The sequence below is a fragment of the Cervus elaphus genome, chromosome 30 (assembly GCF_910594005.1).
Source record: "Cervus elaphus chromosome 30, mCerEla1.1, whole genome shotgun sequence".
Lineage (NCBI taxonomy): Eukaryota > Metazoa > Chordata > Mammalia > Artiodactyla > Cervidae > Cervus > Cervus elaphus.
Genome location: NC_057844.1, coordinates 24,661,976 through 24,676,891, shown reverse-complemented (window position 1 = coordinate 24,676,891; position 14,916 = coordinate 24,661,976). Strand labels below are relative to the sequence as shown.

The window sequence follows — 14,916 nt, the reverse complement described above, 5'->3', positions numbered from 1 at the left end:
TAATATTTGTGTTTTAAGGCCAAACTCTCTGGCTCAGTGAAAAGTCCTTGATGAGTAACCATCTCTAGAGACCCTAAAAAATTATGAAAAGCTCTACTATTTCAGCTACATTTTTTTGCATATAAAAATATCCTATTATAGGAGTCAACTACCACATGTAGTAAGTTGCTTTTGTTTAAATTGAAAAAGAGCTAAAAATGTCCTGTGGGTTATCGCCAACAGTACAAGAATACAAGGTGCATTTATTTATTAACAACAACAACAAAAAAAATTGTAAAACAAATTGTGAGAGCAAAAGCGGGCTACAAAACAAGGGTTTGGGATAGCCTTTGCCTTATTTAAACATGACACGGTTAATATGCCCCAGTTGATAAATGCTGTAAAGTGTAAGTTAGCATTGGCTAATTCACTGATAAACATCTCCCCCCACCACCCAGCTCACTATGGAAAATGTGTTAGGAAGGGGAAAGCGCTTTCTCCGGTCAAGTATCACAACCTTGTGGTCACATAGTCTTCGTGGGTGACGGTGTCTGTGAGGTTTGCATCATAGTCTACACTCGAGTCCTCCTCTTTCGCGTGTTTCTTCTCCTTCGGTATGATGGGAACCGTGTCCTCCACCACCACCTTCTCTGACTTGAATGAACACACTCTCTTGCTCACCTGTACGCCCAGGGAGTCTGTATTTCTTTCTCGATGATCTACCAATATACACTGTTCGCTGAGCCCCGGGATGTTCAAGTCACCCCGCGAAGCTAAAGCTCGGGACTCCAGCTGGATGCTCCTCTCCAGGGGTCCTTCAGCTTGTTGGCGGGCCACCCCTTCTGAAACGGAGAAGATCTGGTTTGCGTTTTGCTCGGCGGCGGCGTGTTGTTTCGATCGTCTGTGAAACAACCCAAAGTGTCTGATATCGGTCACAAAATTCACTTTTCTCTGCTTCTCCCTCTGGGGCTCCTGCAGCGCGAGGGCGGAGCCGTTGCTGATGGTGTGTCTTTCGGCGGCAAGTGCCGCCGATCGCGGGTGAATGAGGGTGGTCAGGTCGAAGAGACTGAAGTTCTTTTTCCTGTCCTTGCTGCTACCCTCGTTATCACTCTTTTCATCCGAGTCTGCGGAGTTAGAAGACTCCTTCGTGCCCTGAGCAGACTGGACCGTAGAGAGTTTGCTTCCTCTTAATAACCCCAGGACTTCAAAGCGGAAGCTAGAAATGTCTTGCTTGAGTTCCTAAGTGAAAGGGAAAATGATGAAATTAGTTCGCGACCTAAACAAATAAACGTTAGGAAGCTATTATTTGCTCATCTCATATATGGATCTGACACGTCTTCACTCATTTCTGAGAGCTAGGAGTCCACTCGGCTGTGGTTCCATTCAGGATGGTCAGTTCTCTGCAGTGCACTTATATCTATTTGATGTCTCTTAATTTTCCTATCACAGTTCTATAGAAAGGAGACTTCCTAAGGTTGATGTAAAAGAAACAGTAAGAGTTTTCTTTCCCACCACTCTGTGGTGGGGGACGTTGGGTTTCTTAGGGACTACAGTTTGAAATAGTGGGGGATGCTGGGTTTCTTTGGGACTACAGTTTGAAATACTTTCTCTCCAAAATATGCATCTGCTTTCAAGTCATCTCACATTCTCTCAGGGATGTTGGGGTTTGTTTGTTTTTTCGAGATTTTTAATATTGGAACATTTTGGTGTCCAAAGGGATATCTAAAACGAAATAATTAAAGTGGAGTCTACCCTTCCAAGAGTTGGCAGTTATTTTCAATCGTTTATTACCCTGGAGTTGATTTTCTCTCAACATCTGGGTCAGCCACTAAATCCTGGAAATTGGTGAATAGACAACGTTTCCTAGATTCATCCTTTCATCCTTTTGGACAACTGAATTCTCAGTCCTAACCTGCTGGTGGGCTTTGGGGTGGCCTCCTCCCTCCAACCCATCACCCTAAGTGTCAGGAATCACTTAGCTCCAAAATTTGGATGTTGTGGCTACAAAGAACATTTTGGAAACTAGTCAACTTTTAACCTCTGCTTTGTTTTGTAATTTATCTCTCTTCTTACCTAAGTGGCTGCTTATATTTATTCCCTGTCAAGCCTGCTGTTTTTCTTTGTCAGTGGTCTCCCATAGGGCTTTTTAATATGTTTCTTTTGTTTTTGCCCATAAGATCTTATTGACTTTTAGTCAGTTGTCCAAAATCTCCGGAGCTTCCTTCGTGGCTCAGACAGTAAAGAATTTGCCTGCAATGCAGGAGACCCAGGTTCTATCCCTGGGTCTGGAAGATCCCCTGGAGAAGGGAATGATTACCCACTCTAGTATTCTTGTCTGGAGACTTCCTAATAACCCATGAAGAGTAACAAAGGCATTTTATACCATGAGATAAGAAATATATATTTCATATATTTTACCTTTTTTACTCTGATAGAATTAAACAACAACAACAACAACTCAGGGAGAAAAGCTACATTTGTAAGCTCCAATAAAGTTCAAACCTTAAATTTTCCTCTACCAAAGCTGTGCAGAACCAAAGAAGGTTTTTGTTGTGTTCAGACCATTGGTTACTAAATGTTTCAGGTTTAGAAATCAAATCAAAATTTCAAAAAGCCTGTGGCTGAGATCAGCAATCAGAATGCCACAAGGCACTAGGATTTTCTCTGTCCAAATAAGTCTCCTCGATCTTTCAGATTAAGTCTCTCTGAATGCAGTGTATTTTGAAAAGAAATTTTACCACTTAAAAAAAAATAATTCTGTAGGGCTTGAATTAAAAAAAAAAAAGAAGACAGAAAGACCTGCTCGGAACACATGGCCCCCATTTCCAGCTCTGAGTTAAAATGGGGCTGCTCTGCTTCCACACTCCGTAGAATCTGCCTCTTGGTGACAAAGATCAAAGTGGTTACCTTAAAGTTCTCCTCTGTCAGACCTTCCTCAGTTTTGGCATCTCTAATCATTGCGGCCACGTATCGCTTTACCAGGTTCCGCATAACTTCCTGAGGCATTAGAAAATGAGAGAATTGCTCTTCAGTGCATAAATATGATCTCTCTAGAGTCAGTTCAAAAGAGAGGATTGTGCTTTATTTTAGTGTAAGTTTCAAGATATAAAAATAACTTACTTGATATTGGTGATGTCTTCTCAGATTATCAGCAGCTCGCCTCTGAAAAAGAAGGGGACAGTTACCTTTCAGTGACAGTCATATTTTACCATTCTGTAAAGTAACTCCTTGTTCTTTTAATCAAGAATATCATTTCCCTCATTTCTGCAAAGTGGGCATTTTACTGGACAAGGGACAACAGCTAGAGAGACAGCCTTACTCGAATCAAAAGAATGAATGAACCAAAATAGCAAAGTGCAAGGTTATAATTCCAGTGGCACTTAATATATAGAATAATTAAACAATGATGGCAAGATTGTTCTTGTAACATAAGATTATGGAGAATTAGGTCATCATAGTTGGTGTGTACTCCAAATCATTTGAAAAGATGCTAAGAGACACAGATGGGAGGTATCAAACATAAATTAAATGTCAAATAATTAAAATTTGATAGACTGAAAAGGTAGTGTTATAACAATCTGAAGGTCTTCATAAATATCAACATAGTCACATTAAGAATTTAGCCATGATATACAACGTGTAATCAGAAACACTGTTAGACCATGAACTCCCCAACACTTAATTTCAAGCAGATATACATTAAGAGGTAATTGCTGTTTGAATTAGATGGTTGAATTTACCAAAATAAAAGATTCTGCTCAAAGATAGGGTTCATTAATTTTTTTAAATAAATGTAAGTCCCAGCTATCATTCTGAAGGAATCAGAATGTTTTGGGAGCAGAGCTTGGGTTAGCACGGAACAATGATTATGGAGTACAAAACAGAGGAAGAAAGATGTTTAATGACTAAAAAAGTCTATTGTAAATTGAGTTAAATAATAAATGATAAAGTATATATTTGCAGGTTTCACTAGTATTCTAAAGATACTAGAAAAAAACTAATACAATCCTAATTTTATGCGTGTCAAATATCAGCACTGATTCTTAAGGAAGAAAATTAGCCAAAGTAATCTAAAACAAGTATACTTCTGCTACAAAGAAATGAATTTGATAAACTGTGAGAAAGCAAATAAGTCTTTTGATCTTGTTCCCTAGTAAATACTTAATCAGAGGCTGATAAAATGGAAATTTGAGAAAAGTTAGGCATACATCACTGTGAAATGATACTAGAAAAAAAATTAGACAATTTAAAAGAAACTCTTTTTCTCTCTTTAAGGCAAATAGGGGAAGTTGGCATTTTCATTGGCCATTAGAATGGATCTGTGTTTCATGTCTATTAGTGACTTTCAGAAACAGATGAGACAATGCTTCACTTTGTAAAGGCCACTAATGATTGGAAAACCATTCAATTTTACATGACTCTTAGGAAACAGATTTTCAAATGATTATGGTATTAATTATAGGACTGGGAAATTTGAAACTTCATACAAAATTAGAACATCTTCAAAAAAAAAAGATTGTGGGAACTTTATGAATGGGCCACAAGATGGGGGTATGTGACTCCTGTTGAGACACATATCAGCTGAAATCTGAGGAAAAAAGCACTTCTGGGAGGAAACATGCCTTTCAGATCTCCTTGACTTTAAGTGAACACAAATACTTTGAGTGTGAATGCAGCTGTACACTAACTTTTTTAGCACTCTCATTGTAAACATTGTACAGGAGATCATATTTTATGATTTAAGTAAATAGAAAGTCTGAATTTAATACAGAATTTAGTAGACTCAATTTTTACTATCTTGGGGCTCTATAACATTTTGCTAGTTTAGTCTTTAAAGGCAATTAAAATAGTCAGAAAGCAGTTTGAAGTTATGATTTAACTTTAAATTTTCTCAAAGTAAAACTAAAACTGATGACAGAATCAGGAAATTCTGAGTAATAAGTGAAAACTATCATGATGCATGGGCTTCCCTGGTGGCTCAGATGGTAAAGAATCTGCCCGCAATGCAAGAGACCTGGGTTCGATCCCTGGGTTGGGAAGATCCCGTGGAGAAGGGAAAGGCTACCCACTGCAGTATTCTGGCCTGGAGGATTTCATGGATAGAGGAGCCTGGTAGGCAACAGTCCATGGGGTCGAAAAGAGTCAAACACCATTGGGTAACTTTCACTTTTCACTTTATTTAGTATTAAAAAGAGCACAAACTGTCTTCCCTTTTGTAGGAACTTACTCATATATGAAATTTGAAATTTTAATACAAATACAAATATGAAATTTGAAATGTTAATACAAGTACAAATATTTTTTCCAGAAAAATAAAGCTGGAATTATCATTTAAACACCAGCTTTATTTTTCTAGAAAAAAATATTTTTTGAATTTTAAGCAAAATAGTTTGAAAGAACATAAAAAAAGAAAGAACAGAAAGAAAGAACATAAAAAATTTTACTGTGATAACTATCAGGAGTTATTCAACATCATAGCCCAAGTTTACAGTTAACTGTTTTTGCCAATCAATCTGTTTCCACACCTAGATGGTCATACTATAAAACATTCTTTAGTCTTGTGAGATTATATCAGCCAATTGAACTTCAGTAACCTAGGAAGATAGGAATGGATGCAGTTAACCATCTTCTGAACACTGAAAACAAAATGAATGCAACGAATTCACCAATACTTATTGACCATTACTATTATGGGGTTAGGAGTTCCAAATATCTTATTTTCAAAGACACAAAGACTTCAACCATAATGTAGGCATTCCTTGCCACAAATGTAACGATAATTTTTGGAAACTGGTGACACCATTGAATGTTTATAAAATAGAGCTGCCACCAATAATACCATTGTTGCAACCTCTTTGTTGGGTAAAGTTCAGCTGAACTTCAAAAGGATTGACTCTATTATCACTGGAAGTGACGAAGAATAGAAGGGACCAATTTGCGTTTATAAAAGCAGTATAACAAAGGACATTTCATTTAAAAAGTACCTAAGTGCGTAAGAGGCACTGAATTTCTTTCAAGTTAGTCATGTTAAACTTTGATAAAGTGATTTGCAATGACTAATGGTTCTCTATTTTTTATAAAAGAAAACTAATGAACTAGGTAGAATGACAGCATGGTAGACATGTTAGGAATAAAGAAATTTTCTGTGAATGAGTTCATGTTTACCATGTTACTGAGAAATTTCAGTGGTAAAGAATCTGCCTGCAATGCAGGAGGCTGGGGAGACATGGCTTCCATCCCTGGGTCGGGAAGATCCCCTGGAGAAGGAAATGGGAACCTGCTCCAGTATTCTTGCTTGGGAAATCTCATGGACAGAGGAGCTTGGTGGGCTACAGTCCGTAGAGTCGCAAAAGAGCCGGACACAACTAAAACAACAATGAAAAATCTGTGGAGTTGCATTTGGCAGCTTTTTCTAAAATAAGTTGATTTGCTGTTACATTGAAGATAAGAAAAGTGGACCATATGATCGATCAGGAACCTTCCTTCCTTTCTGGATGTCTAGGGAAAATATTTTGGAGGGAGATGTGCACTTTAAGATGGGAGTTTTCTTGGTGAATTCTACCCAAAGTCTGGCAAGGTGTAGAGAATGTTCCTTGGCAGGATGGCTTTCTATGCAAGTGCCCAGGACACGCCAGCTGCCACCTTGGCAGACCTCTTCCTTTGCAAGTTCCTCCTGATTTGTTAGGACAAGGCAATGGCAGTATTTGGATCACAGAGGTAACGATAAAGCAAAGGACCAGCTAGTGAGAAAACACGTTTGCTGCCCAGAGAGAACTCCGATTTCAACACAAGTGTCAGGTTGCTTTACAGCAAGCAGAATTTTGCAGCTCTGAAAGAAAGGGCTCGAGGGAATTCGTGGTGACATTTTCTCACTCTTTATCTCTCCTCCTCTCTGGGTCCACGCAGTGGAATGTCAGGCTCGCTTCACCAAGCTCTGTTCCCTACAGTCCATTGTCAGCGCTGTTTTCTCTCGTTCCCACTCCGGTTTGGCTCTATCACTGATTTTAAGCCCATGAATTATGACTTTTATTCTCTGTTTTGCTCAGTGAATCCCCAAAGAGGGGCAACTGTCTGTACTCTTATTTAAAAAAAAACAACAACAACTACAAGTGAAAAAGCAAGGGATCACTGCAGGCTATGATCTCTCTATAGAGACAGCAGCGTGGTTCATTTACTGATGGGTCTATATATTGTTCTCCATAAACACACTTTCTAAGCATATAAAAACAAATGATAAAAAGTGCTGAAGGTTGCCTTGTCACAGCAAGTATTCAGGATCTCACTCTTGAAATACTGAGAAGAAATTCAGTCCTCTAGATTCCCACTTGGGAAAGAACATTTAATTAAAATGTCCTGTCGGCAAATCTCACCACAGTAAATTAGGAATTGACAGGTACCCATGGGTGAACACGGTCATATCTGTAAGATTTGTTGGCAGGCATACAGCAAGTCATGAAGATTAAGGGAAAATATATATTAATGATTCTTATTAAAAAAAAATATGAGTTCAGAAAGGCAAGTGCTATTAGCCTTTTTCCTTTAGTAATTATAGTTGTATTAATGTAGTCACTTCTCCGGATTCCCATGCAGTGACTTAACTGCATATATTTCTGTGGCAACTGGTCAGGCATGAGTAAACCATCTGCAGTCCCAGAGCTGAGTGCTGCTAAGTGACCCTAACAGAGATGGTGTTTCACGTTCTCCTCACTACCTGCTCCAGAGAAAATGAGAAAGTGGAAAACACAGAACTAAAGAGGTTAAGATCATTTTTTAATGATTTGGTTAAAAGACCTAGTATTTTTTTGGTTCAATACATTGCCCATTAACTTAAGCATTCCATTTGGAAACCTGGTCTATAGCATGAAAAATGTTTCATATTAATTAAACCCTGGAGAAGTCTTATTGCTCTAATATCTTTTTGCTTGAATTAAGTGATCTAGACCTCTTGGACAACCACTGCAAACAATGGCTTTTAGTTTAAAAAACTGAGCTAGATGCCAGTGCTTTTTTAAACAGGAATTTCTAATTAAAGTTACAAGGTGGAAGTGCTTGTTAAAATGGAAATTTCTGATGATTCTAGGACACACTAAAGGTTGAGAACCAGTGTTTGAACACCGAGAAGGGTATTTGCTGATAAAATGTGTTAAAATTTGACTAGTAAGAGAAAAACCTATACTATAAAGCCAGAAGCTATAAAACGTTGTTTAGTTTACGATTATACTTTCAGTAGGCTGCCTCCTTGGTGGGACTTTCATGATTTCCCAGAAACAAGGTATCTCTCCTTCCTGGGCTTGCTTCCCACAATTCAAGTGTTGCTCAATGAAACATTTCTGCTTCATTTCTGCTTTCTCCCATAAAGCATTCCAAATGAAAGGCTAATTTACCTGGAACTCCCAGTCACCCATAAAAGGAAGTCCAAAGATAAAAAAAAGTTAATGTGTTTTCAGGGCTAGTTGTAATATCAGCATTACCCAGAGGCCATAAATCGCAAGATAAGATCACCAATGATGGACTCCCAGACCGTGGCCAATCAGTAACCCTCACAGCATGCAGGGGCTTCATGCCTGAAGGGAGGGAGCAACAGGGTGACATTCAGATGGCTGCTGGTTACAAAAGTATGCAACTTACAAGTGGGACGGTTTAGAGAAAATGCCTCTGAGAATGTATAAACTCTACCACCTTATCAGCTTCAAAATTCTGCTTCAAAAATGTGAAGCAAGTTGAAATAAGAGCAAAAGATGGTGCAGCCTGTTAACCAAGGGCTTTGGGAGGGGGGAATCTAAAAGACAAACAAACAAAAAGACACCACAAAAAGTGGTGGGATTGGCAAAAGCTGTTGAGAGAAATCAAAAGATGGACATGCATGGAAGGTGTTGTGCAAGGTCATCAGAGTTCCCAGGAAAGCAAGAGAGGGTGATGGAAAGCTTATGGGACAGAGATACTAACACCCAATTTTTATCCCAGCTCTCTCACCTAAAACACTGCCCAAGGTAAAAGAACTCTTTTTTCTTAAAGGAAACAGTTGAGCTAATTGATTTCTAAGGTCCCTCTGAAATGTCAAGCATTTGACATTTCTCCTAAGCTGTGCCTTTGTTATACAAAGTGACTGCCAACAGTCACCTTCAAAGTCACCTTTTAGTTAATGGACGTGTCTATCTCCTCATCTTCATCTGTCTACACAATGGACTATCAGGTGGATTAACAAAACTGAAATGAATTCACAGCATTTCCTTTTGCAATTACTTTCTTATTTAGCTCTGTGCTGTGCTCAGTCGCTTCTGACTCTGTGACCCCATGGACTGTAGCCTGCCAGGCTCCTCTGTCCATGGGATTTTCTAGGCAAGAATACTGGAGTGGGTTGCCATTTCCTTCTCCAGGGGATCTTCCTGACCCAGGGATGGAACCCAAGTCTCCTGCACTGCAGGTGGACTCTTTACCATTAACTCTTCTATTAATATCATAACTTTATTAATTTCCTTTTTATTTATCTTATGCTTTTCTTTACAAATAATAGATATGATTTATTTCCATCATTGGGGCTTCCCTGGTGGCTCAGAGGATAAAGCATCTGCCTGCAGTGTGGGAGACCTGGGTCCGATCCCTGGGTTGGGAAGGTCCCCTGGAGAAGGAAATAGCAACCCACTCCAGTATTCTTGCCTGGAGAATCCCATGGACAGAGGAGCCTGGCGGGCTACAGTACATGGGGTCTCAAAGAGTTGGACACGACTGAGCGACTTCACTTTCCTTTAATACCTAAATGTATAAAACTCAACTAACAGTATGAAAACCAAGATATGTCCTTCTTATTCTGGAAGTGCAGTCTAGATGAAGAGTAAATGTAAAGCATTGAGTTTGATTAGGTTGGTGCTTGTCCAAAGCCTCAGCTTACAAGAGAAGAGGCAAGATTGAGAACAGGATGAGAATGGAGTAAAGAGAGACAACTCACAATATGGATGTAGTCTTGTCATAAATTCCCAAAGCACAGGATATCCATTACCAAAAGTCAGGAAACTTTACATGGCTAGGGAAAAAGGAATGATTCGAGGTCACAATTAATTGTGAATTACCTGGCTGTGCATCAGCTTGGATCAAAATATTCAAATTTAGAGATAGAGACAGAAATAGAAATGAGCTTTTCTGACCAGGAATGTATAGAGAACGTTCTTTAACTTATGCCATTTACCTTTTGAATCACTGCTTTCATAGGAAAGCCCAAGTCAATGTTAAGCTCCTCTTTGCATCTAAGAAATGATGGTGATGTAGTCCTAAAAATATGTCAACAGTGGGAGGATTCTGGGGGACGGGAGAGAGAGCTGGAAGTCAGATTCTTAGAGTGGTCCTCCATTATTTTGGTGGCTGCACAGATGGATCTCTTAAAATATTAGAGCAGGGCCCTGTGTTTTGTTGCAAGTTCCATGGCATCTTAAAACCCAAGATTCCTTCTGCTATAGTCTAAAGTTAAAATATTAAAGACAAATTTCTTTTGTGTATGGCTTTTATTTTGGGTCCCAGAAAGTCTTCAGTTGAAATACTCCTATGAGAGAAAGCATAATAAGAGAGTACTAATAATTAATATAGCATATTAAAAAGCAGAGACATTACTTTGCCAACAAAGGTCCGTCTAGTCAAGGCTATGGTTTTTCCAGTAGTCATGTATGGGTGTGAGAGTTGGACTGTGAAGAAAGCTGAGAGCCGAAAAATTGATGCTTTTGAAGTGTGGTGTTGGAGAAGACTCTTGACAGTCCCTTGGACTGCAAGGAGATTCAACCAGTCCATCCTAAAGGAGATCAGTCCTGGGTGTTCATTGGAAGGACTGATGCTGAAGCTGAAACTCCAATAATTTGGCCACCCCATGTGAAGAGTTGACTCATTGGAAAAGACCCTGATGTTGGGAGGGATGGGGGGCAGGAGGAGAAGGGGATGACAGAGGATGAGCTGGCTGGATGTCATCACCAACTCAATGGACATGAGTTTGGGTAAACTCTGGGAGTTGGTGATGGACAGGGAGGCCTGGTGTGCTGCGATTCATGGGGTCGCAAAGAGTCAGACATGATTGAGCGACTGAACTGAACTGAACTGAATAATTAATATATTTTCAGGGGTTGATTAAATCAATTTCTTACCAATTTTAAGAATAACATGAGAAAAAGGACAAGTATATTTTGACATGGAAGGGAGGAAGCCAGAGTTCGGCATCTCTGAAATCTTTTTCTGTTTTTCTCAGAGAAAACATGAATTACTTTCCATGCTGTTCTCATGGCATCTTGGCTATAACTACATGGTCATGTTAAATACATCATGTAACACATGTTATAGTAAGATATTCTCATATTGTGTCTCTCACATTAAAATTGATGCCCTTAAGAATGGAAACCATAGCTTCGTATACCTCTGCCCACCTCTAATTCCTAACTCATCTCCTGGTATATGGAAAACGTACAGTACTTGCTTGTTAAATCCAAATCATTATATTTATTTTACAACCATATTTTTCAATAAATTGAACTTATTTTTAAGAGAAAAATTAAACACTTGGAATAAAATAATTTTGCTCTCTCTAAAATCAGTGATAAAATCTATAAATTAGTATGAGGACTGCAAGATAAGCCTTCATCATAATCTGACTTCCATTTCCAAGATCAGACAGATGCCCAAATTGCAAGTTTATGGAGTGACGGTTTCCAGGAAAGACTATAACTGCCTCTCCTAACTACCTGCTTGCTTTACTTCCCTGCCTGTCAACTTCTCTTTAGAATTAGAACTGTTACTGAGATGACAGGACAATCGATGCCACTTTCAGGAGAGAAAGCCCCGTTCTATGCTGAGAACAATGCCTGGTGGGCAATGAAGTTCATTAGTAAGAACGATCACCAAGGAAGGGCATAACTAGCAGTCACAAACTGAGTTAAATAAAATTAAAAATGAGTTAATTCTTTAATTAAATAACTGACATCACTTGATAATTCTAACAGAAGGGCATATTAGAATACTGCCAAGGCAATTTCTCTGAGAAGGCCCAAGTGACTACTGAATGCTACGGTATCAATTTCTAAAACATCACTATGAGAACTTTAAAAATGAGGAAACTGAGTGAGAAAGAAATGAAGAATGACTTATGTCAGTGGTTTGGTTGGAAAGGTTTAAATCCACGCCTTTTCTGTTGGAGTTGTTTGAGCTCTTGCTTTCCAAAATGAAAGAAACGTCCTTAGGGAAGTACAATCTTCCAGTATAACAGGGGCACGGTTCTACATAGTCCTAATATTTTTTACAAACACAACTTCCTGGTATTGACTATAACTGGGGGTAGAAGCAAAATGTTGAGCAATTGAATAGATTCTGAAATCACTGTGCTTGAATATGGCACAGCATTTTTAAGTTATAATAGTTGTTCAGTCACTGAAATGAGAACTTTTTGTCAAGCATTCTGTGTCTGTGCAGGGGTGTCTGTTAGGCAGTGAGAATATGAGGTGATTAAAACAGACAATTCCCTTATAATCCAGAGAAACAACAATGAATCAGTCATGCTGAAAGTATCCCGAGGTTATAATTCTGAATAGAACTAGAAATTAATGGGCTAGTTTCCCAAACCTTGACTGTTGGGTCTAGGAGAAGCCTATGTACAAGATGGTTAATATTAAAATAACAGTGGCCACTCTCAGTGGAGGAAATGGGTTTGTTAAACCATAGTGAACCATATTTAATCAGGCATAGTTAATCTGAGACACAATGTTGTTATTTTTAGTCACTCAGTCATGTCCAACTCTTTGCGACCCCATGGACTATAGCCTGCGAGGCTCCCCTGTCCATGGGATTTCCCAGGCAAGAATACTGGAGTGAGTTGTCATTTCAGGGGATCTTCCCTGACCCAGGGATTGAATTTGTGTCCCCATGTCCCCTGTATTGCAGGCAGATTCTTTACTGCTGAGCCACCAGGGAAGCCCCTTAGACACAACAACTGTGCAATAGATGTTCACTGAATGCAACCAATGAGAACAAAAAGGGCTAAAATGCAAACATATTCAGTAAAGAATGCAAACATACTCAAGTGCACACACACACACAAAACAGTAATGCCAACAGCCTGTGGTCTTACCCCTATCGTTCCAAAACTTTCTGGCTTTCTTCTCATCTTTTTCTTGCACAGGTGTGTCCAAATCCATTTGATCAGGTACCAGAGAGACTTGGGGCTCGGGATGACATTGAAGGGGGTAGGAAGGGTACCTCCTTCTTCAAAATAACTCATCCAAAGCTTTGTTCTAGCAAATTTCCATTCTATATCCGCATGGTCCTGAACAGGAGAAAATGACAAGTGCTGACAGGTTTCTTAATAAGGTGAGATAAACCTCACAGAGAGCCTGTAGCCTGACTTTGGAGTGGCTCTTGGAATGTTAATTAAATTACCTAAAAAAACAAGGCTGACTCCCAGTGATAGTCATCTAAACACTTTAGACAATGGCTTAGCCTAAAAAGGAGTCACAACTCTCTTGTCACTTTTCATCCTTCCCTCTTCCAGGAAACAGACAGCTAAAATAATTCCATGTTAAAGAGCCTGGAGATAAATGACCTGAAGATGAATCTTCATTTCTCATGCTTGTAGGCTTACATTAGCTCAGTTTCATTAGATTCTAGCCTCAAGCAGGGCTTTATGTCTTCCCAAGGCCTTGACACCTTGCCTAGGTAGATGCCCACGGCTCATACTTCTGTTGTTTCCAGGAAAAGTCTTACTTGATATGTTTCCATTTGAATAAATCTTGTCCACCTTTAGGCAACAAGCATAAACTCAGCAGTTCCTCAAATGTACAACAGGCCTTTGACACAGTACTGAACCTTGACATAACCTTGACTAAACAGTACCAGATAAGAGTATGTCTAGTGACCACCCACAAGCCTGAGGCATTCCCCCTGATTGTTTATTAATGATTCCACTTTGTTAATTGCCTGGAAAAACTTAGGAACATTTGTGGCAATTAGATATGGGGCAGCCAGTCTCCTCTTAAATTAGCCACAAATCTTATTTAAGCAGAAAATCTGGAAAGTAGGAGGTGGCAGAAACTGGGCATACATACAAATTCAAAATAGATCATCTTAACCCATTAATATTGGGTTGGCCAAAAAGCTTGCTAGGGTCTTCTCACATGATGCTGTGGAAGAATCTGAATGAACTTTTTGGCCAACCCAATATTATTTGCAAAACCCTCGAGTTTTAGAGTAGGAAAAATTAGACTATACTTCATTCTAATATTCCTAAATTGCTGTGTGCTGATGAGTGCCTACATTATTTGCATACATTTCTACTCTGAATAATGTGGATTTTAGTCTAGACACTGGACAGATCGTGCTTTCAATGGGCTTCACCATGTCTGGAAAATGCATGGTCTTCATTGTTGCTTAGCAGACGTCTGACTGGATGAATGGATAAATAGATCCACAGAAGCTGTAGCTTCCCTCCCTTTGTCTCTTCTCTCCCATTCCTATCTCCTTCCCTATCTTTCCAAACAAGCTTATAGATTCTACATTAATGAAGGGAAGTAGATACTGTTTGCTATAGTCATGGAGAATGGAACTGAGTAAAATTGGCTTCAGGTCATAAAAAGGCAGTCACATAGGTGAAATGTTGGCCTGTAACTAGCTTCTGCTCCTTCTCATTCCTAGGGAGTCACAAGTTAAGGATCATCCTGACCTCATTATGTTCTGTTACTGCGGTCACAAAGCAGACTCTTAGTTCAAGGCTTGGGATTCTGAAACGGTCTATAATGATATCAAACCAGCTAGTGATCAGAAAAACTGAAGGTGGAAATTTCCAGGTAGTGATGACTAAAGTCACCTCTGCTACTCATCTTCCCGTTGTTTTTGTTTAGTCACTAAGTTGTGTCCGACTGTCCTTGACCTCATGGACTACAGCCCTCCAGGCTCCTCTGTCCATTGGATTTCCCAGGC

General features: G+C 39.3%; 1 protein-coding gene across 4 annotated transcripts in view; it reads right to left on the bottom strand.

Annotated features, from left to right (window-relative positions):
- Window positions 1-230: 230 nt before the first annotated feature.
- Window positions 231-14,916, bottom strand: part of TRPC4 (transient receptor potential cation channel subfamily C member 4) — a 200,032-nt gene continuing 185,346 nt past the window's right edge. For all 4 annotated transcript variants that reach the window (XM_043892339.1, XM_043892341.1, XM_043892338.1 and 1 more), the window contains 4 exons: window positions 13,073-13,267; window positions 3,100-3,141; window positions 2,887-2,976; window positions 231-1,218 (listed from right to left, as the gene is read on the bottom strand). In XM_043892339.1, coding sequence (XP_043748274.1) covers window positions 490-1,218; window positions 2,887-2,976; window positions 3,100-3,141; window positions 13,073-13,267 — 1,056 coding nt within the window. In that variant the 3' untranslated portion in view covers window positions 231-489. The remainder of the gene's footprint in view (window positions 1,219-2,886; window positions 2,977-3,099; window positions 3,142-13,072; window positions 13,268-14,916) is intronic.